The sequence below is a fragment of the Mobula birostris genome, chromosome 9 (genome assembly GCF_030028105.1).
Source record: "Mobula birostris isolate sMobBir1 chromosome 9, sMobBir1.hap1, whole genome shotgun sequence".
NCBI lineage: Eukaryota > Metazoa > Chordata > Chondrichthyes > Myliobatiformes > Myliobatidae > Mobula > Mobula birostris.
The window spans coordinates 127563830-127587587 of NC_092378.1; the positions used below are offsets into that span (position 1 = coordinate 127563830).

Here is a 23758-nt window from a genome sequence, read left to right on the forward strand (position 1 = left end):
ATTTTCTCTGCTGGAAGCAACAACTGTTTAATTCTTTTCCATAGACGCTGCCTGGCCTGCTGAGTTCCTCCGCAGTTTGTGGGTATTGCTTGGATTTCCAGCATCTGCAGATTTTCTCACGTTTGACATTATCTCCTATTTTGGGTCTGTGAATAATGAACATCGTTTCTTTTCAGGGTAGTGATGTGGTATGCAAATGATAATTCGCACAATTTAAGTACAATAGAAACACTTGTTTTCCAATTATAGTTAACTAAACTTTTCCGGGGGAGGGGGTGGGAAATACCCTTCGGCTGAAATGAACTCAAACGTCAAATTGCCGCCCATACATGGTGCACCGAAACACAGGCGGGGAAGAAACCCGCCTGGCAGTTTGCAAGTGCGTTCTTTTGCAACTTCGAGCTGGGCTCCATGAGTTAAAACGGGTAGTTCGTGCTCCTGCTTTTCTCAGAATGCAGGGTCTGAACCAAACCTAGAGAAAGCGGCGATGCACAGAGGCGCGCAAGTAGTTAAAAATGTACTGGAACCCCGCGGCACAATAGATTATAGTTTAAAACTAGGATTCCGCGATGTAAAGGGTGGCATTTCCTCTTCGCTCATAGAAAATGTGACGCAAATCTATTTCCCTCGGAAGAGGAAGTTTCAAACTAAGTAACGGTTTGCTGTGTTGGGTTGTCCAGAAGGGAAGAATGAGAGTCTCGGACGGGTCGGTACTGTGGCGGAGTTGGACCGCGCTGCGAGTTTTACTGGGTGTTTCCACGTGGCTGCGGAGCCGGTAGGAATGGGCTAATCATCACCCCGTACCAATCCAAACAGACCATGCCAGTCCACTCTCCAAGCGGGCGAGTGTTTGGGCTTTTGGCGACCTGCCTGTGCACCGCTTTCTTGTGCTTCCATCAGGTCTTGAGCGGGGAGCAACAGACAGAGCCGGGCGGATCCCCGGACACAGAGGAAGTCGGCGACTCCCCGCTGTACAGGTACTCCTTGGTGTTCCTGATATGTTACTGTCTCCTCAAATACTGCCTTTGGTTGGTGCCTCGGCAACCCTCGCCTCTCCGGGGAGCAACATCAACTCACGTCAGGAAGATAGTTTTGGAGCATTACTACGAACAGCAGCTGAAACTGTCTCCCCACGTCCTAGGACACAGCAAGTCACATGTGACCAAGATAGTCAGCGAGCTTGTAAAAGTTGGTAAAACCGAGCACCAGGATTTCACGCTGACATTTCGAGGGGACTTCGTTCAGATTGGCAGTGCGTATGAACAGCATAAGATTAACAGCCCGGACTGTTTTGATGTTCTTATCCCAATAAAAGTGCCCCAGCTTCTGAAGCTAGAGCCCGCCTTTGATATCGGGAGGAACGAGTTACCCTTCAGTCTGAGGGGAACCGCTGTCTGCAGATTAATACCCTCCTGCAGCTCCGAGTGGTCAAGGTACAGGAAAGTTTTTGCTGATTGTTTCTGTGTCCACTTTCAGAAGAAGTCAGCTCTGTCATCCACCCAGGTGCTGAGGTGGTTTTACAGCAAGATGCACAGATGCCTGAATGTCATCAGATACCAGTGTGAAGAGCGATGCTCCCTCACCCTATCTGTGGTCAATGACCAACTGATACTGAAACTGTTGCCAAAGTCCGATTACGTGTGCTGTCACATTTCTATGTCAGTGCGACTAATTCCAGCTGTGCATGTGGGTGATTCAGTGTTTCTGGTAGCCCAGCCCTGGACTAGCACGGAGCCAGTTCTCCGGCCTTTGAAACCAGCGGCCTTTTGGCATGTCTATCTCTCAAAGCACGAGCAGAAGCTCCTGAACTGGCTGAAGGTTCAAACTCCAGTCAACTCCTGCCACTTGAAATGCCTACAGATTCTGAAAGCTCTTCGAGACCTGGGTTGCAAAGATTTTGACCAGGAATTTTCGATTCAGTGGAACGCAATCCTTTGCTCCTACAACATGAAGACGGCCCTTTTTCATCTGCTGTTGAAAGGCCCCCTGGATGCATGGGATGAAAAATTCCTAATGGAACGATTAGAGGACTTAATTAAGTTCTGGAGGGAACGGTTGCAGCAACAGGAACTGATGCACTTTTTCCTAGGGAATAAAAATATCCCAGACTTCTTGACAGTGCCAAGGAAAATTAAGGATGTCTTGCCAGTGAACCTCCTGGCTGGGTTTGATGCTGCTCTTTTGGATATGGTTTCCTTTCAACTCTTGAATACATGGAATCGAGCACACTTAATAATGAGGTTAAATAATCATAAATGCTGGCCCAGGAATTATTAATGCGGAAAGGTGGTGATGCCTGAATCTGTCTCCATATTAACGTAATAACATTGTCAATCTTTTTCTGCTTTTCATATCTGTTAAATTGTACATTGGGCATTTTAATTTATTGCATCTCATTCCCAGTGACACTATCTTTGGAAATTATTGTTATATCCCCAATCGACCAGAAGGCAGTGTCACAGTATTATTTAGTTGCTCTCATTCCAGTAAACAGCATTCTAAGGTGCACTTAATATTGAAAGTCAGCTTTTACTCAGATGTGTAAATTTTTAAAGCATTTAAGTCTAGGTAATTTATTATTTTGTTAATAAATGCTTATTTGAATTACTTTCCTTTTGATTTATTTTTTTTAATTATGTAAATTTTTAAAAAAATTTTGTGACCTTCCCTCTGCTTATTGTTAAGAGTCACTGGCTTCCTATCACCTATTCAGTGGATTACTTGCACTTTTTTTTATCATCACCAGCTGTGTAAAAAAAAAGTCTCAGTGGGAGATGTTAGCCTAAAATGTACAAAATGAAGGATTACAGAAGGCACTCTCATAACTTAATGTCAACTGTTGAATTCCCAGAATCATGGAAATATACTGGAATGTTTAGGTTACAGAAAATGAGATCAGCTGAATTGGAACTCTCAGTTCTCAGTCTGTGGCTTTGTAGGTTGTAACTCTCCAGGTGTACGGCTGGTTACTTTTTAAATGTATCGAGTTTCTGCCCCTTTCATTCTTCCAGGCAGTGAGCTCTGTATCATTGCTTTAAAGTGGAAAATGTTTTCTTTACAGTCAGTGGCCACTTTATTAGGTACCTCCTGTATATTCGTGGTCTTCTGCTGCTGTAGCCCATCTGCTTCATGATTTTTCATGTTGTACATTCAGAGATGCTCTTCACAGCTGCAATTCATGGTTTTTTGAGTTACTGTCGCCTTCCTGCCAGTTTGAACCAGTCTGGCCATTCTCCTCTGACATTCTCGCCCACAGAACTGCTGCTCACTGATTTTTTTTTTGTTTGTCTTTCCCCACCATTGTCTGAAAACTCTAGACTTGTTGTGTGCAAAAACCCCAAGAAATGAGCAGTTGCTAGGATACTGAAACCACCTTATCTGGCATCAACAACCATTCTACAGTTAAAGTTGCTTACATAATTTTTCTTCCCCATTCTGATGTTTGGTCAGAACAACTGAACCGCTTGACTATGTCTGCATGCTTTTATGCATTGAGTTGCTGCCACGTGAGTAGCTGATTAGAAACTTACATTAATGAGCAGGTGTAATACAGGTGTGCTGAATAAAGTGAACACAGAGTGTAATCTCCAGTTAACCCTTCCACCAATTAATTTAAATCTTTGCCACCCACCCCTACCCTTTTGGTATCTTCTAGAACATTTCACAGAAAAATTGGTCTTAAGCATTCTTTGTGTTACTGGTTTATAGTTATTTTAAAAGTGGCAAATAAGGCAATCCATTCATTCCACTGATTTTGTATCTAAATGGCCATGCCTTTGACAAAATAGTAGCCTGGTGAAATAAAAGACAGGCTGTCGAATGACAGGCCTCTAACAGTTATTAGGTAAACATGGTGGGCGAGAACTCTCAAATAGCTGATGGGCATTCTTGTAAGCCAGTGATATATGCTATTCCTTGTTGCTTTTGCTAGACTCCCAATAGCCAATTTCAGTAATTGTGTTTACAGTGTGATGCCAGGCTTATCATGGCGCCTTGTAGACCATGTGACCAATTTGCATCATCTTGATGACATCAGTCTTATAGATAAATCCAAAAAGTTTCAAATTCTGTTAATCCAAGAATTGATTGTCAGCTGCTTCATTTATCAATTGCACTGGACAACAAACTTTTTCAAAAGTGTTGCTTCCTCAGAACTGTTCTTTATTTGTGATAGACCACTTGAAGCTGAACACAAATATAATTTAAGGCTACTTGTATCACGTAGCAATTTGGAGAAACAATAAATGCTTGTTGAATATAATGCATTTAAATGCATAATGGTGCAGATGCTTTGCAATAGATTAACTAAGCTAAAGATGTTACGTTGATGACTTCCATTTGTACGCAGTATCTGAGGCTTCTCGCTTAAGTGTCCAACAATAATCAGCCAGTATTGATGGATTCCAGTTGCCCTGATACCATTTCTCCATGATTGAAATGTCCTGGTGAAATCTTTTACCGTGCTCATCACTGACAGTGCCAAGATTTGCAGGGAAGAAGTCTAAATGGGAATGCAGAAAATGAATCTTTAGTGACATGTTGCACTTCATGGTTTTGTTGCTTGAAGCATTTTGTCAATGCAGTTTGGTGTTTTGTAGTTGCCAAGAAAATTTTTAACATCATTGAATGCCGTCTATGCGATTTTCTCTGGTCCCACTAAATGTTCTTCAAATTGCCCGTCATCGATGACCTATTTGATTTGTGGAACAACAAAAATGCCTTCCTTAATATTGGCATCAGTTAGTCTGACTTGAATTATGAATTGAAATAACAAATATTGACAATTTCATATATGGTGTGTGATAAGGAAATTTCATGGTGATTTTCATGATCAGCAGCCCAAAATCCACAAGGTACATCCTAAAGCAGCGGTCCTCAACCACCGGGCCGCAAGGCACGTGCTACCGGGCTGCAAGGAAACAATATGATTTGGCGATATGAGTCAGCTGCACCTTTCCTCATTCCCTGTCACACCCACTGTTCAGCCATTATGCATGCGAGGTCATCACCCACAGGTCATCCATGTCAGCGCGGGAGGGAGATCAACTGGAGCTTGCAAATGACGGCGGGCTGAAAAGTATGTTTGACATAACATCTCTGCCGGCATTCCAGATCAAAATCCAGGCTAAATATCCTGAGATAGCCACGAAAGCACTGAAAACATTGCTTCCATTTCCAACATCATATCGCTGCGAAGCAGCGTTTTCTGCAATGATTGCAACGAAAACTAAATTGCGGAATAGACTGGACATAAGGAACCCCCTTCGAGTATCGCTGTCTCTCCCATCACCCCTCGCTAGGACTGTCTTGTCGCAGGGAACCAGTATTCAGCCCATAGCTCCCACTGATTCAGTGATATTGGTGTGTTGCAATGATTTTATATGTTCATACGGGGAAATATGTGCTGTATGTTTAATATCCAAATATTACTTAAAATGTTATGATGCTATTGACTTATAAGTGACTTATATAACCATATAACAATTACAGCATGGAAACAGGCCATCTCGGCCCTTCTAGTCCGTGCCGAACACTACTCTCACCTAGTCCCACCGACCTGCACTCAGCCCATAACCATCCATTCCTTTCCTGTCCATATACCTATCCAATTTTTCTTTAAATGATAATATCGAACCTGCCTCTACTACTTCTACTGGAAGTTCGTTCAACACTTACTTCAAGCTCCCCTGCCCTCCCCTGATAATTGACTTCTCACTATATTCATGCGAGGAAAATATGCGCTGTGTGTTTAATATTAAATTCATTAGATAAACCCTTTTAGAAACAAAATTGAGTGTATTAGCCTCTTATCACCTATATTCTGGTCGTGACTAACACTACCCACCCCCCCCCCGAACAGAATCAGCAAAAACGATTTGCAGAAAAAGAAATCGGCGGGTACACACATGCGCACTAGTGCCCACGCAAGGCTTCATGGTCATTGTAGTCTTTCTCAGGGTAAACACAACGTATTTGCTACTCTTGTCCATTGGCAACCCTACACCCCCCACCACTCCGGGTCGGCCGGTCCGCAAGAATATTGTCAGTATTAAACGGGTCCGCAGTGCAAAAAAGGTTGGGGACCCCTGCCCTAAAGTATACAGGAAGCAAAATCTTTGTTGTCCAGTGTTGTTGACAGTGGCAGCAACAACAGTGTCGGCAGTAAATTGAAAATAGAATGATAAATTTCTAATATTTATTTGCAGCATGCAGCATACTTTCCCATGATCAAGGATTCAATACCTACCCTATGATCTATGTAAAACATCGAAAGGACCTGAAATGTACTTCCCTTACCAGAAATCCAATCTCTTGTATATCTTGGAGCACTGAATTTCCCGTTATATACTGCACCTCTGGCCTCCCATCCCATCGTCCCTGTGTGTCGACGAGGGCTAGAGGAGCTGGGATTAATGGCTGTGGGCTAGGTCTCCTAGAAGACAAATTAGCATTTCGGTGTCGAAGATCAGGTGTCCCACGATCGGTGTTCTGTGATTCAGAGCCTCAGCATTTCAGTGTCGGGGCGGGTCTATGCTGGACTGCTGAGTTATTCTGGAGGTGAGTGCTGGCTGCTGCAGGTGTACTGCTGGAACCTAAGAAGATGCAACTGGGGAATTGAACAAAGTTGGCTGAGCACAAAATACTGACACACAGGACAGAATACTTCCATTGAGCTCAGGCAATCATGTCTAAAACAGTACATTTCATTTGCTATTTAGTAGTTTGAAAGATCCGAATACAGGACTTTTAAGTGTTGTTTCTTAACTCGACTGCTTATTAAAAAGCCAACCACATTTTACATTATTTTTACAATCATTTATGTTTGCTAGCAAAATTACAATGTTTGATTTAATTTCATTTTCATCACTAAACTAATAAGCCAGAAAATGGCTGATTGTTCCGATGCAAGGTTTCGGCCTGAAATGTCGACTGTTTATTCCCCTCCGTGGATGCTGCCTAACCTGCTAATTTACTTCAGTATTTTGTGTGTGTTGCGCCTGAATTCCAGCATCTGCTGAATCCCTTGTGTTTAATACATTTCATGTGTTTCACTCAGTTAAATCAATTAGGGATGGCAATAAATGCTAGTTGGACAAATCCACACGGCATGAACAAATAAAAGTAAAAATAGATTACAAGCAAGAGACTACAATAGAAAACAATCAATGTTTCATGTAAGTAGATATTTTTTTTAATCGCTTGGAATTGCTGCATGCAGAAATTTTACAGCAGCTTAAACATTATCTAACAGGTTTTACTGCATTTGATACAATAATTTAATTGAAATAAATAAGGAATCAAATGTTATGCTTCCTGGAAATTTTTGGTGTAGGAGTTGTGTAATCTAGTTTAATTTCATCTTTGCTTGTAACAAGAGAGCTATGGATGGTGGTGAACCCAAGTCCAAAGTAAAGTCTGGAATACACTCAGACTCGAAATAAACAAAATGACAAACTAAATCCAAAGGTGAAACGACAAACAGTAATACTAGAAATGGAACTCCTACAATTGAGCACAGAGTGCTCAGCACGAGGCCTTTAAGTACAGACTTTTCATGCAGGAATGTGACAGAAAATAATTGGCAGTCTGAGTCTTAAAGGGACAGTGGTAGCAAAGTGTACGCCGGGGAATTGGCATGTTGAAACTTGGATGTCTGCCACTGTTCAGTCAGGACTATGACATTGCTCTTATTTATTCTCTAACCAAACAGATAATAAAAAAGACCAGATCTGATAGCGATAGGGATGTAAACATAAACAAGATCCATCGAATAATGGGATGGCAATGTAAATTAGCGGTCAGCATAATGCTATCACAGTGCCAGTGACCCGGGGTTCAATTCCAGCTGTTGTCTGTAAGGGGGCTGTACGTTCTTTCCGTGACTGTGTAGATTTCCTCCACGGGCTCTGATTTCCTGTCACATTCAAAGATATATGGGTAAGTAGTTAATTGGTCACATGTACAATTGGCGGTGCAATCTCCTTGGGCCAGAAGGGCCTGTAAGTGTGCTGGTTCTCTAAATTTTGTTCTATATATACCACCACATAATCAAATTTTATTTTCTTTTTATTTAGAGATACAGCATGAAATAGGCCCTTCTGGCACTTCGAGCTGCTCTGCCCCAACAATCCCCAACAACCCGGTATAGTACAGGATGTACCTAATAAAGCAACTGCTGAATGTATATCTCTGGGTTCATGAAATACACCTTCAAACATAAAAGGCCTTTACTTGGCTTTTGTCATTATAATTAGAGAAGAGTGGCTGGCTGATCCCAGACAGGCCCTGATTTTGTATTTTCCAACATGTGGACCTTTGCATCTTCAAGTTGAAAGAGCCATGTAATGTAAAAACAAAATGGAGATGAATCTCGACTAATCATAGAAGAGATTTAGGGGAAAACAGTTTATGCCGTGAATGCTTTTAGGCAAAATGCAAAACAGCAGTAAGGAAGAAATCCTTTGTGCAAGAGTATGGGACCATACTCTTCACACGAGAAATTCTATTCAGATTCTGTCTAGTGTGTAGAGATTCCATCTGCACACTAGAGATTCTGCAGATGATGGAAATCCAGAGTAACACACACAAAATGCTGGAGATACTCCACAGGTCAGTCAGCATCAATGGAAGAGAATAAAGAGTCGACATCTTGGGCTAAGACCCTTCCGGAAGGGTTCTTGAAGGGAGGGGAAGCAGTAGAACCTAGAAGGTGATAGGTGGAGCTGGGCGGGTGGGGGAGGGAGGATGAAGTGAGAAACTGGGAGGTGTTAGGTAGAAAGGGTAAAGGGCTGAATAAGAATGAGAGGGAAGGAGGAGGGACACCAGAGGAGATGATTAAGCAGGTGAGGAGAAGATGTAAGAGGGGAGCCGGAATGGAAGAAAAGAGGGCGGGGAGAAATTGCTGGAAGTTACAGAAATCAATATTCATCCCATCAGGTTGGAGGGCACCAGGATGGAATATGAGTGTGGCCTCAGCAAGTCAGTAGAGGAGGCTATGGATTGACATGTCTCAGTGGGGCTGAGGATTGGAATTAAAATGGTTGACCACTGGGAAACCCTACTTGTGGTGGATGGAGAGAGGTGCTTGACAAAGCGGTTCCACCCAATCTATAAAGGGTCTCACTGATGTAGAGGAGGTCGCACCAGGTGCACTGGATACAGTAGATGACCCCGACGGACTCACAGATGAAGTATTGCTTCTTTTGGAAGGACTATTTGGGGCCCTGACAGGGGAAGTGTAACACTTATTCTAGCTGCAGGTAGAAGTGCTAAGAAACAGATTCATGGGGAGAGATCAATAGAGAAGGGAATCACAGAGAGAGCAATTCCCGCAGAAAGCAAAGGGTGGGAGAGGAGGTAAAGATATGTCTGAGGGTAGTATCCCATTGAAGATGGCAAAGTTGTGGAGAGTGATGTCCTGGATGCCAAGGCTCATCAGGCGGTAGGTTAGGACAAGAGAGGCTCATCAGGTGGTAGGTTAGGACAAGAGGAACTCCATCCCTGTTAAGGTGGCTAGAAGATGGGGGAGAATGTCAGGGAAATGAGGGAGATGCAGGTGAGGACAGCATCAATGCTGTAAAGGGAGATCCCATTAATTGAAGAAGGAGGAACGCCTCATCCTGGGAACAGCTGCAGCACAGACAGAGTCCTGATCATTGGTCTCAGTCTGAAATGGTGATTTTTAAAATTCTTTCCATAGATGCTGCCTGACCTGCTGAGTTCCTCCAGCATTTTGTGAGGGACAATTAGCTGGAGACTTCCTCAGGGTGGGGTACTACCAGGGATAAATCCTGATCGGAGATGGTTATGCAGTGGCTGTCGGGTGTAGAGGGCGTTAGACATGAGGAGAGCCAACACTGAAGAAAGGGTTGAACATCAAAGTGGTGATTTTAAATCCTGAAAACCAATAAGAGAGAGGACATTGGACAGCAAGAACTAAAAGTCATGCACAATTTCATTTATTGAGGATGAAACACTGACTCTTGATTCTCAGGAGAAAGAGATGCAGATGAGGATTGTAGAAGCAATGAAAGAAGACAAGTGTGATGCCTAGCAATATTCTAATTTTGACATTAATAGTTTACGTTGTTTGAAGTAAGCTAAGTTAAGAAAGGAAGAGAGACCTTTATTTATATAGTACCTTTCATCACCATAGAATACTCTAAAGCACTTTGCAGCCAGTAAACTTGGATGTCTTCCATCTCATTGCATTTTAGATCTGTATAGAGAGTAGATGAATTCCGGTTCAAATCTCATCCAATAACAGATTTTGAGTTGACACAGTCAGATAGAGAAAGCTTTTGGTAATCTGTGGCAGGATCTTGAACAAATAGCCATGAAGGACAATGGCGATAATAAAGTTGAGGAGCACAAATGGAAGTTGACCCTCTGATTGTGAAAGCTTTTGCTGAGAGGCGTTGTACAGATAATTATTGTGGGTGGCCAAGAAAGGAATTATGGACTCCTGTATAAATCTATCAACAACTTCATGGGAGTCTGTTAATTTAAGAGAACTTTAGAAAGCTAAAAACCATTAAAGAGAGAAGTAGGGGTTTATCTTTCAACTGCAAAACACAGGAAATCCTCTCTCAGTATTATGCTTGAGCCACCCTCTCTCAAAGTCTGGTGATACTAAAATATACAAAAAAGCATTATTGAAATTATTCCAACTGCATTAACTGTGTACAATCTAAGACTCCCTTCTGCAAAGGGAAACATATGCACCCTGCTAGGATAATGGTTATTTACTTCATAAGTAGATGATATATAATGTAAATTAGAAGCCACCACTTGTGTTCTCAGTGTGTGGTTTCATATTAGTTCCCTTTTTTCCTAAAAGAATTGCGCAGGAGGAACAGATCTATTACACATTATCTGAGGCATTTCTGGCTTGCTGAAATATGCCAACTGTACTCACAGTACAGCCAACACATTTTCTTGAAGCAAACACATTTTCTCCTCAATATTTCTACCAAATCTCCATATATTGCAAGAAATTGAACAGTGCAGCTTTCATTGAGAAGTTAGCACACATGGGTAAACTGGATCAGTCTCAAAAATAAACTATTTTTAAAAAAATGAATGCTTATTTGTCTGGTTGAAAACTACAAAGTCATGATGTGAGCCGACAAAAATACAGCAGATTACATGTTGGACATGAAAAGAGCTGCTTTTTCCAGCTGGACCAGACTTCATATCATCTGAGATGCACTGTGAGACTTGTGTTTATGTGTAAGTAGAGATTCTGTATTTGAAAATTTAAGGTTTCCTGTGTTTAACTTATTTTCATTTGCATTTCAATTGTCTCTGGTGGAGACACTCACAGTGACTGGATCTTGTCACTAAATTTTGGAACACTATTTTCAGCACTTGTCCACCAGTCAATGTTGATCGTGGCCTCGCAAACTTGATATCACGTGACTCAAAATCAATTCCCTTTATGTCCAGAATTGCAATCATTCTTTGTGTGGACGTTTCATTCTCCATCCTGTTTCCTGATATTCCAGGGTTGTGTAGCTCAAACGCTGCGTGGGCACCTTGATTAAGCAGAGGAAAAACCTTTGAAATAACTGTGAAGCTTCTTCTTTGTCACACTGCTTCTGAAGCGTAGACACACTGCACATTGGCCACAGATATAGTCATAATCGGGATTAGTTTTTGCAGTGTGAGCATTATAAACAATGGGGTATATCTTACGGTAGCACAGTGGCGTAGCAATTAGCACAGCACTTTACAGTGCCAGTGATTAGGGCTCGTTCCCTGCTGCTGTGAGAGGTTTGTGCGTTCTCCCTGTGAAAGCAAGGGTTTCCTCCAGCTACTCTTTTTCTGAAAACATACATATTAGGGTTAGTAAGTTACCGGTGTGCTATGTTGGCACCAGAAGCTGCCAGCACGTCCTCAGACAGTGTTGGTTGTTGACACAAAGCCCTGACGAAGGGTCTCGGCCTGAAACGTTGACTGCACCTCTTCCTAGAGATGCTGCCTGGCCTGCTGCATCCACCAGCAACTTTGATGTGGGTTGCTTGAATTTCCAGCATCTGCAGAATTCCTGTTGTTCACTGCATGTTTCAATGTTTCTTGGTACACATCGTTAAAGCTAATCGTTAAAGTTCATCATTGTCTTAAAATCAGCTGGTTCACATTGATTTGCCTGGTTTAAGTGTTTAATTGGACAGAGGCTTACAATTCATGAGCACATGCCTGATTTTAGTCTTCTGCTCCTGTTAGCTATCATCCAAGATGGCCTCCTCTTAGAGCGTAACAGGGCACCACAAGCTTCCTCAGATTTCCCAGCTCACAGATGCATGAGACCCTCAACACCTACAAGCTGCCTTCTCCAACTATCCTGATTAAAATACATGTTTGTTACTGTTATTGAGCGCTGTTGAGTTGTCGTCAATTGATGGCGACCGTATGGATAGTGCAGTTGTCCATAGGGTTTTTGTGGCAAGATACAGAAATAGATTGTCATGCGTGTCTTCCACGCAGATACTACTGCTGCCCAGGCTGGGCAACGATGTAAGGGCCAATATATATTATTAGCTCTTATTCATTTTTGGGTCTGAATTGTAGAATTTCCAACTCAACTACTCTGAGGGAGGAACATCACCAGAGTATCCACAGGAGTTCGTCAAGGTAATTCATTGGTACCTTCTCAGGGGTGGTTAGGGAAAATCAACATAATTTTGGCAACACTGCCCATATTATGAAAAAAAACAGATATAGAAACATAGAAAGCATACAGCACAATACAGGCCCTTCGGCCCACAAAGCTGTGCTGAACATGTCCCTACCTTAGAACTACCTAGGCTTTACCCATAGCCCTTTACTTTTCTAAGATCCATGTACCCATCCGGGAGTCTCTTAAAAGACCCTATCATTTCCGCCTCCACCACCGTCGCCGGCAGCCCATTCCACACACTCACCACTCTCTGCGTAAAAAAACTTACCCCTGACATCTCCTCTGTACTTACTTCCAAGCACCTTAAAACTATGTCCTCTCTTGCTAGCCATTTCAGCCCTGGGAAAAAGCCTCTGACTATCCACACGATCAATGTGTCTCATTATCTTGTACACCTCTATCAAGTCACCTCTCATCCTCCGTCACTCCAAGGAGAAAAGGCCGAGTTCACTCAACCTATTCTCATAAGGCATGCTCCCCAATCCAGACAACATCCTTGTAAATCTCCTCTGCACCCTTTCTATGGTTTCCACGTCCTTCCTATAGTGAGGCGACCAGAATTGAGCACAGTGCTCCAAGTGGGGTCTGACCAGGGTCCTATATAGCTGCAACATTACCTCTCGGGTAATGTTTTAACAAATCTGCCAGATAATTCTGTGCTGGTTAACCTTTCGTGAGTATAGTGGACTATTGAAATAAACAGGAAGGAACCGCTGCTGTGATAATGGTGGATAGACCTATTTTGATCAAGAGACTGCAAAGATGCTGGAATTCAGAACAGCAAACAAGGTGCTGGAAAAACTCGACAGGTCAATAGACAATAGACAATAGACAATAGGTGAAGGAGTAGGCCATTCAGCCCTTCGAGCCAGCACTGCCATTCACTGTGATCATGGCTGATCATCCACTATCAGTATCCAGTTCCTGCCTTATCCCCATAACCTTTGATTCCACTATCTTTGAGAGCGCTATCCATCTCTTTTTTGAAAGCATCCAGAGACTTGGCCTCCACAGCCTTCTGGGGCAGAGCATTCCATACATCCAGCACTCTCTGGGTGAAAAAGTTTTTCTTCAACTCCGTTCTAAATGGCCTATCCCTAATTCTTAAACTGTGGCCTCTGGTTCTGGACTCACCCATCAGCGGGAACATGCTTCCTGCCTGCAGCGTGTCCAATCCCTTAATAATCTTATATGTTTCAATAAGATCCCCTCTCAGACTTCTAAATTCCAGAGTATACAAGCCCAGTCACTCCAATCTTTCGACATATGACAGTCCCGCCATCCCGGGAATTAACCTTATGAACCTTCGCTGCACTCCCTCAATAGCAAGAATGTCCTTCCTCAAAATTGAAGACCAAAACTGCACACAGTTCTCCAGGAGTGATCTCACCAGGGCCCTGTACAGCTGCAGAAGGACCTCTTTGCTCTTATACTCAATTCCCCTTGTTATGAAGGCCAGCATGCCATTAGCTTTCTTCACTGCCTGCTGTACTTGCACACTTGCTTTCAGTGACTGATGTCAGGCAGCATCTGTGGAGAAAAATGACCATTTGACATACTGGTGAAGATTCTTCTTCCAGACTGAAGGATAAATGGAGGTAGCCCGAATCAAAGGTGAAGGGAAGGGGTGGAGCAAGAGCAAGCGGGTAATAGGTGGATCCAGATGAGGAGAAGTGATAGGCATATGGAGAAGGAAATGAAGCTGAATCTGAAAAATGTTTCAGGTCTTGAGATCCTTCATCAGAACATAGACTCTTTACTTTGACAATGGGTCTCAACTTGAAGCTTTAATTTTGTTTCTCTTTTTACAGATATTGCCTGACCTGCTGAGTGCTTCCAACACTTGCTGTTTTTATTTCAGATTTCCTGCTCTTACATGTTCTTTCTAATGTCCCCATAATAATGAAATGTTTATTTTGGAATTGTATTCATAAATCTCAAATAAATATGCATTGGAATTCACCAATGAACATATTTATAAAGTTAATTGTGAAAATTAACGAGGTCTGCTTAGAAGAGAAGCTATAAAAACTGAGATAAGTAATCAGACGAGGAGGAAATAAAGATTGTGCAGAGGAAAATGGTGATAGGTATGAGGAAGCAATCAGCCAACAAAAAGCTATTGAAAAATTATTGAGGATAACCACAAAGTAAAACAAAAAAATAAACATTTGAAAAATATAATCCTCATAGCAGGGAATATTAATCAAATGATACAGCTGCAGATTAAATACATTTGAATCTTCACAAGTATAACATTTCTTATTTTAATCATTGTGGTCATTGTGCCTCATCTGTGAAAGTTGTGCTGCATTTCATTCGACATCTCATTGTTGTTTTAAAGGAGTATGCTAAACAGGAAAGATTTATTGTAACCATATGCCACAATTGTTTTTTTTAATGCTGAATATTCTCCCAGTTCAACTTCATCAGTTAAGTGCAGTATATTTTACCAGCCCCGTTAGCATGCATGTGTGTTTGCTGCCTAATATCAAATTAAACAATGCAGTGGCTCCATAACTCCTAAACAGAAACCTTTGCCTTGCAAATTGCTGCTAGAAAGTGCCTTGATAGATTATAAATTAGTTTTATTTCTATTAACATGCATGAATGGTGCATTTCTTTCACAGAGAGAGCTGCATTTTTCTGCATTTAGTTTCCAAAAACCAATGGGCCAGATTGTGTTTAGATTTATCTGGTGCTCTGTAAAGAATCACAAGCTATATTGCCCCTGACTTCACTCACAGTGCAAAAAATGCACTATTTGGAAACAAATTGGAAGTCAGATGCCAGCGCAGCTGCAGTAAAGTGAGAAACCAGATGTGAAGTGCTTTAGGTAAGTAATTAGCATTTAGTGAAGCATTTACATAAATAATCACGCTTCACTTATTTTACTTAATTCTAGTTAATGTCCAGAACTTGAAGTTGTTCTCATTCTTTTTTTTTAGCTTTTAATACTTTTTCCTTTCTAAACTATTTTTGTCTATACGAATGGTTTATATGAAAGGATGCTCTGACTGTCAGTGGTCTTTAAAAGCAGTTCAATGACCTATGACAAGCAATATGGTGGGTGGGGCGAAGGGAATGAAGAAGATACCTCCTGAATCCTTGTTTTCTCTCACAGCCTTCTCCACTTTGAGGGATGGTTCTCAGGCATGGAGGGTTACGCTTGGCCTGGTCCTCTCTGTCCATAAAAAGGAAGTAGGGGCAGGCAGGCACCAAGGGCAGTGAATTCAGGCAGCAGGCCGCATCCAAGATGATCAGGCTATTGTAAGTACAACTTAACAATCTATAAAATCAGCCACTGTGACAAAAATTACCAACTTTAGCTTGCCACTTAAACTAAAATGGATGATCCTTGAAAATTCAGACATCTGTTTCCTGTTGGTTGCCAAACCATAGACTGTGACAGTAACTGGGATTGTGAGATGGTGCCAGGACTTCAGTTCTTTTGAAATAGATATGTGGAGTCTCTGACCATTGATCTGTCAATGTCTAAGGGGTCAGTCTGGGGCCTTTAGTTAGAATTGCTGGCAGATAACACAAATTGTGATTTAATTAATTTGGAATGAGTATTCATTAATATTAAATGAAAACATATTTTCTTAGATGGCCCAAAATGCTTGACAACAAATTTGTGACTCTCACTGGGATACGTTCTCTAACCTGCATGACCATGCCTTAGTAATGTAATGCAATAACTAATGATCTGGAATTAAATTGCTGTGAATTAAATTGAAAGCACAGCAGCACCTCTAATTTCTTAGGAGTGTGTGGAGATTCAGCATTACATCTAAAACTTCAACAAACTTCTATAGATGTGTCTTGGAGGGTGTACTGACTGGCTGCATCACAACCTGATATGGAAATACGAACACTCTCGAACGGAAAACCCTACAAAAGGTATGGACGTGGCGCAGTCCACCACGGATAAAACCACTGAGCACATCTACTTGAAACGCTATTACAGGACAGCAGCATCCATTATCAGGGATCCTCGCCACCCAGGACATGTTCTCTTTATGCTGCTTTATCAGGGAAAAAGTACAAGAGCCTCAGGACTCACACCAACAGGTTCAGGAGCAGTTACTACCCATCAGTCATCAGACTCCTGAACCAAAGGGGATACTTCATTTGTCCCACCATTGAAATGTTCCCACAACCAACGGACTCACTTTCAAGGATTCTTCATCTCATGTTCTTGACATTTATTACTTATTTATTATTATTGTTTCTTTTTCATTTTGTTTGTTGTCTTCTGCATGCTGGTTGAACACCCTACTTGGGTGGTCTTTCATTGATTCTGTTATAGTTAATGTTCTATAGATTTGTTAAGTAGGGCCACAAGAAAATGAATCTCAGGGTTGTACATGATGACATATATATGTTCTTTGATAATAAAAGTTACTTTGAACTTTGATTATCAGTGCCAGTTTGAAAAGTCTTGATTAAGGTACATTGCTGATGTTGGTAAAACAGAATTATTCTCCGCTAGAAATTCTTGAACTCATTAAATTACCATTATAAATCAGAATCTTATCTACATTGTGTGGGGCCTAGAAAAAATGACCTGGTACCACAACATTGTGGGCTGAAGGGCCTGCAATGTGCTGTAGGTTTCTATGTTCTATGTTCTACCTATGCACAATGTACAACGGTTGCATATTATGCATGCAAATTTTCATTTATAGATTAGATTTATGCAAAATATTTCAGGTGTTGCCTCAGCAGGGTACTATATAATTTCAATATTTACACTTGCAACATTCAGTGGCATTAACACTGCCAAGCTCCCCTCCATTAATATTCTGGGAGTCGCTATGAAGCAGAAACTCAACTTCACCATCCACATAAATTCTGTTGTCATGAGAGGAAGGGTATCCCTTAGAGCATGATTCACCTCATGACACCCAAACCTTTTCCATTGTCTATAAGGAAACAAGGCAGGTATATGTTGGAATACCATCAGTTGTCTGAGTGAATGCAGCACCAACATCTCTTGAGAAACTCCAGAAAATAGCAGTCTACTTGCTCGGCACCCCATTAATAGCCCTAAATATTCAGTTTTTCATGACTGGTATGCACTGACTGCAAAGTACGTCATCTGTAATATACACTGCAGGCATTTGGCCACAGCATCTGCCAAACCCAGTAGATCTACCATCAGGAAAGGCAAGAAGGACAGAAACGTGAGAACACTACAAGCTGCAGGCTTTTCTCTATGTTGCACAACATCCTGACTTGGAAATAGTTCACAGGCCTTCAGTTATCGGTGGTTCTAAATCATGGCATTCTCTACCCAGCAGCAATGTGAGATTTAGCATGCAGAGTATTTGCCCGAGGATTGTCAATGTGATTTTGCTGATTTTGTAAGTAGGAATTTCTGGAAGAAATTAATCTGTTTTAACAGATAAATAAAAGGAAAGTATGCTTTTCAATAGTTCAAAAACGCAGTAGTATCCAATTGCTCAGAAATACAATTGTTTTGGTTGCTGCCTTACCGGGTGTGGGTTCTTGCATTCTATTCACTCACCTGGACCTTGGATCCGATGCTGCCTTTAAGACACCAAAGTCCCAGTCGCTGTACCCCCTTTAAACTCATCAAGATCTTCTTTCTCTCATTCCCTTTAATCAAGCAAATCTCGAGGTTGTATAGTTTATGCATTCTTTGATGATAAATGAATCTTGAATTTTGCTAAAAATTGTGAATTAAAAGTATCTTGGTGTATAGATGTTTGAATAACAGTTAATAATCTTGAAAATCTGCCTGTCCAGCACCACCAAGGCCCTGAGCAAGCCAGATTAATAGGTTTTATGGTATATAGCTTGTGGCGCATGGCCAAGTGCTTAGAGCGTTGGACTAGCAATCTGAAGGTCGTGGGTTTGAGCCTCGGCCGTGGCAGCATGTGTGTCCTTGAGCAAGGCACTTAACCACACAGTGCTCCAGTCTACCCAGCTGAGAATGGGGGGTTAACCTCACGATAGACTGGCGTCCTATCCGGGGGCGGGGGGGGGGTGAGTCTCGTATCCTCAGTCGCTTCATGCCACGGAAACCGGCATGAGCTCTGGCCTGATGGGCCACAAGGCTCGTGACAGACCTTAGTAGTACATAGCACATTCATGTGCCCAGGACATGCAGGATGCTTTGTAACCAACCAATATATTTTTATGTGTAGTCACCATAGTAATACAGGAAACTAATTTTCCCTAATAACAGGAACACAATAATTTCCAGATTGCTTGTTTTTAGCAATGTTGATTAAGGCACAATTATTGTGCAGGATACAAGGGTAACTCATTTGTACTTTCTTATATCACCATGAGATCTTCTGTATACTTAAAAGAACAGTTGAAATGTCTACTTAATATCTCATTCAAAGAACATTTCTCCCACAATACACTAATAGAGGGTTAATGTTATTTACTCTTTATTGTATTCAATCAAGTATTTATTTGTGCTACCATTCTCTTCTAGTGAATTTAGTCTAACCATTCAGATATTTTTTAAATGTACGTGACTCTGAAGGTCATGGAAAGCAGTCAAATCTCAGATCAGATGATGAAGTACTTACCGTTAAATGCTGCACTGTGATTATGTCGACATGTGTGATAATGGGATTATCCACCACCTCCCTGCTCAAACTTTGGGCTCTAGGCTCTGTGCAAATACCTGCAAATACTGTTTTGTTTCATAACTTCAGAACATAAAACTAGTTGAAAGAAAAACATGGGAATAATGTGTGTTCTCTAGTTTTGTTTTTACTTTAGTGAGGCGCACACATATAACGTGGTGACGTAATGATATATGCCATTCACATACTTGTATATATAACCTGTAATGTATTATGCAAACAACAAAGAAGACTTAATCAAATGATACATTTATAATATTACTCAAATATTACTGAAATATTAAGTAATGCATATATACAAAATACTATATAATGCAACTACAATACAACCATCCACAGCATAGTAAATTTAAAATTGTCCCATTCAGACCGAAAGATTTAATCTCTGTGGACAATTTCTTACTCTGTAGGATAACGTTGTTCCTGACTGGGGAAGGGGAGTGGCAGGGGGTCACTCTGGTTGACAGGTGAGACTGTGGTTGTTGAACAATCTCAGGTTCTGGTGCCTCCTCCGTGGTGGCTGTAGGAGTTGACTCTGTGACAGCAGGAGGGAGTTCCGACAGCTCTGGACATCTCTCTTCTCTAATAATTGACTCTGCTCTCCTGAACTGACTGATGTGTTCCCTCCAGATGATATCAGATGCAGTCTGAAAGGAGAGCCTCCAGTTCCATCCTTAATCTTTACAAGTACCCACTTTTCATTACTGTTGCAGTCCCTTGCCAGGACTGCTTGGTCAGGAGTGGAACATCAAACCTCCTTGTTTGAGGAGCCCTCAATTTGTCTCAGCTGTCTGTCCTGCAAACTCCGTCTGAGGCCTGGTTTGACCAGATTCAAGCATGAGCGTAATGAATGACCCAGGAAGAGCATAGCTGAAGAATTGTTGGTTGTGGAATGTGCTGCATTGTGATATGCAAGGTGGAAATTGGTGATCTTCTGATTCAATGCCAGTATAGTGCATTCTGCTAACATTGCTCGCAGTGTGTACTCTTTACTCGGGACAAACCTTTCCCACCAAGCCACTTGTAGCTGGGTGGTACAGTGCAGATGTAATATGTCTTATTCCATTCATTTTCAGGAATGACTGAAACAGTTCCCTAACAAACTGTGGTCCATTGTCACTGACTAGAAGTTCTGGAACACCAGCTCTTGAGAAGAGGTTTCTCAACACATCAACAGCGTGCGAGACTGCAGTGGAGGCTATTGGGAACACTTCTGGCTACTTTGTAGCTGCATCCACTATTACTAAGAAAGTTGTGCCCATGAATAGTCCAATAAAATCCGCATGAATCCTCTGCCAGGGTAATGCAAGACTTTCCCAGGGATGGAGAGGCGCTGCTATTGTTATCATTGGGACGTGTTAGTATCCCAGACAATGCATGGCAAGCTGCTCGGTCTGCCGATCGACCCCAGACTTTTTATTTTGAACAGACCTAGATGATTGGCATGTTGCTCCTCCAACACTGTAGCTCTCATCTTGTGTGGTACAACAACTCTCAATCCCCACATAAGGCAACCTCCATCTAGGGCAAGTTCACTGGTAAAAATGAGGGGACTGGAATTTCTGCTGCATACTTCAGCCATTTTGGGTTGCCATGTAGACCTGAAACAGTGTGGCATCTTTTCTGGTTTCCCTTTGGATCATCTCTGCTGTAATAGGGAAACATTTGATCTGCATTACGGAGAATACTCCAAGGTAAGTGCCCTCTTTTATAAATTTTTCAGTTACTTTCTCTTCCAAGAGTAAATGAATTTGATCTTGCTATTGTGTCCTCCAAGAAATAGAGCCCATCTCTAATTCATGCTGCTGTTGTTAGAGGAACACCATAATGTGAATGGAAAATGGACACCAGTGCTTGATACACACAAAATGCCGAACCCTTCATTAGGACTGCCTTATCTATTCATCAGCAGTCCCGATGATGGGTTTTGGGTTGAAACGTCAACTGTTTACTCTTTTCCATAGATGCTGCCTGGCCTGCTGAGTTCCTCCAGCATTTTGTATGTATTACTTTCATTTCCAGCATCTGCAGATTTTCCCTTGTTTGTGACCAGTGAATGATGATCAGTAATGAGAGCAAACTTCTCTTCCATACAGTTACTGAATGAAACGTTTTACACTACAAACCAGATTCAAAGTCTCTCTGTCTATCTGTGTATAATTTTTCTATGCAATGGTAAGGGAACATGATGCAAGGGCTGTGGGATGTTCACTTCCATCACTCATAACATGTTATGTGATTGCACTTATACAATAAGGTAACCTGAGTGCAGGTGCAGATTTTACTCCAGAAATAAGCCTGTTATAGTGATAAAGCCCTTTGTGAGACTTTATGATGACAAACACTTTGGACTCTTCTTCCATCTGTAGGTAGGCCTCAGCTAAGTCCATTTTGCTGAAGCATTTCCCTCCAGGAAGGTTTGCAAAGATATCCTCCATCCTGGGCAGATGGTATTCATCTACTTTCAATACTGGGTTGATGGTGACCTTAAAATCACCAGAATATCCATTCATCTTGACTACTGGGACCACTGGCATTGCCCATGGGCTCCACTCATTCTAGAAAGAACTCCGCCAGCCTCCATGCATTTTAACTCACTGGCTACATTATCATGGATGGTATAAGGAATCAGATGGCCTTTGTAAAACTTGTGTGTGGCATTTTCATTTAACACTATTCTACCCTTGCTATGTTTTAGTTTTCCAATACCATCCTTGAACATTGCTGTGGCATCATCCAGTACCTTTCTTAATTCTTTTTCATTGTGGGGGTGTAGCATGCAAATGGTGGATAGATCTCCAATTAAGTTGTGGTTTATCAGCCAATCATGTCCCTACAATGCTGGCCCACCTGCTCTTACCACATGCCAGCCCAATGTGGCTTGATGGTTGTTGTATTTCACTGTCACAAATGTCAGTCCCACAGGAGTTATCATTTCTCCAGTGTAAGTTCTTTGTTGGATATGTGCAGGCTTCAGTTCAGTATCTTTGAATTGTCCTTCAAATGCATTTTGTGGAATGACTGAAACAGCCGAATCAGTGTCCAATTCCATTTAATTAATTTGCCATTCACTTCCGGTGTAAGCCATATTGCTTGTCTATTGTTAGTTTTCACATTGTAAATCTCAAGACTATCCAGTTCTGTGTCATTTTCTGATTTTTCATGCTCACCATTTTCAGAGTTTTCATCAACAGCAAGTAGATTAGTGCTCTTTTTGAAACTGCAACTTGACTGTTGTCCTTTATCTCTTCTCTGTGCAATCCATTTATTTTTGTCTGCCTGATATGCTCTGCATATTTGTGCTACTTTGTTGCATTTTCTGCAAGTTCCACCTTTAAATCTGCTTTGGTTTGGTGTAGGTGAGCCCTTGGTACAACAGTAACACAATTCATTTGGCAAGGCAGGTTTGTGTTTAGACATTGCAATTTTGTTCATGCTCACATTCATTCTTGGTTGCAACTCAACTGCATCTCTGGCTGCTGTTTCAGTGATTTCAGCTGCTCTTTTAACTGTGATTTGAGCTTCAGTTAGGAGATGTTCTTGAATACTTTCTTGTAAGATTCAATAAACTAAGCAATCTCTCAGTGCATCACTAAGCCCATCACTGAACTGACAATGCTTGGATAATTTCTTCAATTCAGCTACATAAGTTGAAATGGACTCTCCTTCCTTTTCATCTTCTTATGAAATCTGTAATGTTCTGCAATCAACAATGGTTTTGGGGCTAAATGTTCCTGCATTACTCTCATGATATCAGCAAAGCTCATTTCGGCTGGGTTTGGTTGGAGCAGTGAAACCTCTAAGTAAACTGTATGCTTTTCTACCTATTACACTCAGCGAAACTGGCATTCACTCATTGGCTATTTCATTTGCTTCAAAATATTGCTCAATTCACTCATTACACATAATCCATTTATGTGTTGCAAACATATCTATCTTTCTGAAGTAGCCAGCCATTTTTGCTTTTTCTTTTATTTATTTATTATTATTATCATCTGTGAATTTCCTCACTCGTGAATTTTGTCCATTTTCTTTCTTTTATTTAACTCAACTTTCTTACTGCGCTTCTGAAGAAAAAAGTGCTTTGCTTTTTAAAAAAACTTGAATGTCTCTCTCTCCCACTGTTGAGGAAAGATCATGTTATGCTTCAACATTTAGGTAGTCTTGGGTTGCTTTTAAACTTACTCATTGCCACTGCTATGTTTTGTAAAACATAAAACTAATCAAAAGAAAAACACGGAGCTGAAAATAACGTGTACTCTCGTTTTATTTTTATGGTAATGAGGTGTGCCATTATGACATGATGACGTAATGACGTATGCCATTTACGTGCTTTTACATATAACCTATAATGAATTATATCAACAACAAAGAATGCTTAATCAAACAATATATTTACAATATTACTGGAATATTAAATACACTGTAGTTTGGTTCAGACTTA

At 41.3% G+C, this 23758-nt stretch overlaps 1 protein-coding gene across 1 annotated transcript; it reads left to right on the top strand.

Annotated features, from left to right (window-relative positions):
- The first annotated feature begins 548 nt into the window (after nt 1-548).
- LOC140203463 (inositol 1,4,5-trisphosphate receptor-interacting protein-like 2) lies at nt 549-2607 on the top strand. The gene has a single exon (XM_072269522.1). The coding sequence runs from the start codon at nt 820-822 to the stop codon at nt 2275-2277; it is 1458 nt and encodes a 485-aa protein (XP_072125623.1). The 5' UTR covers nt 549-819; the 3' UTR covers nt 2278-2607.
- Nucleotides 2608-23758: the final 21151 nt, after the last annotated feature.

Coding starts and splice junctions, on each gene's coding strand:
- LOC140203463 (XM_072269522.1), top strand. CDS start 820: ATGCCAGTCCACTCTCCAAGCGGGCGAGTGTTTGGGCTTTTGGCGACC.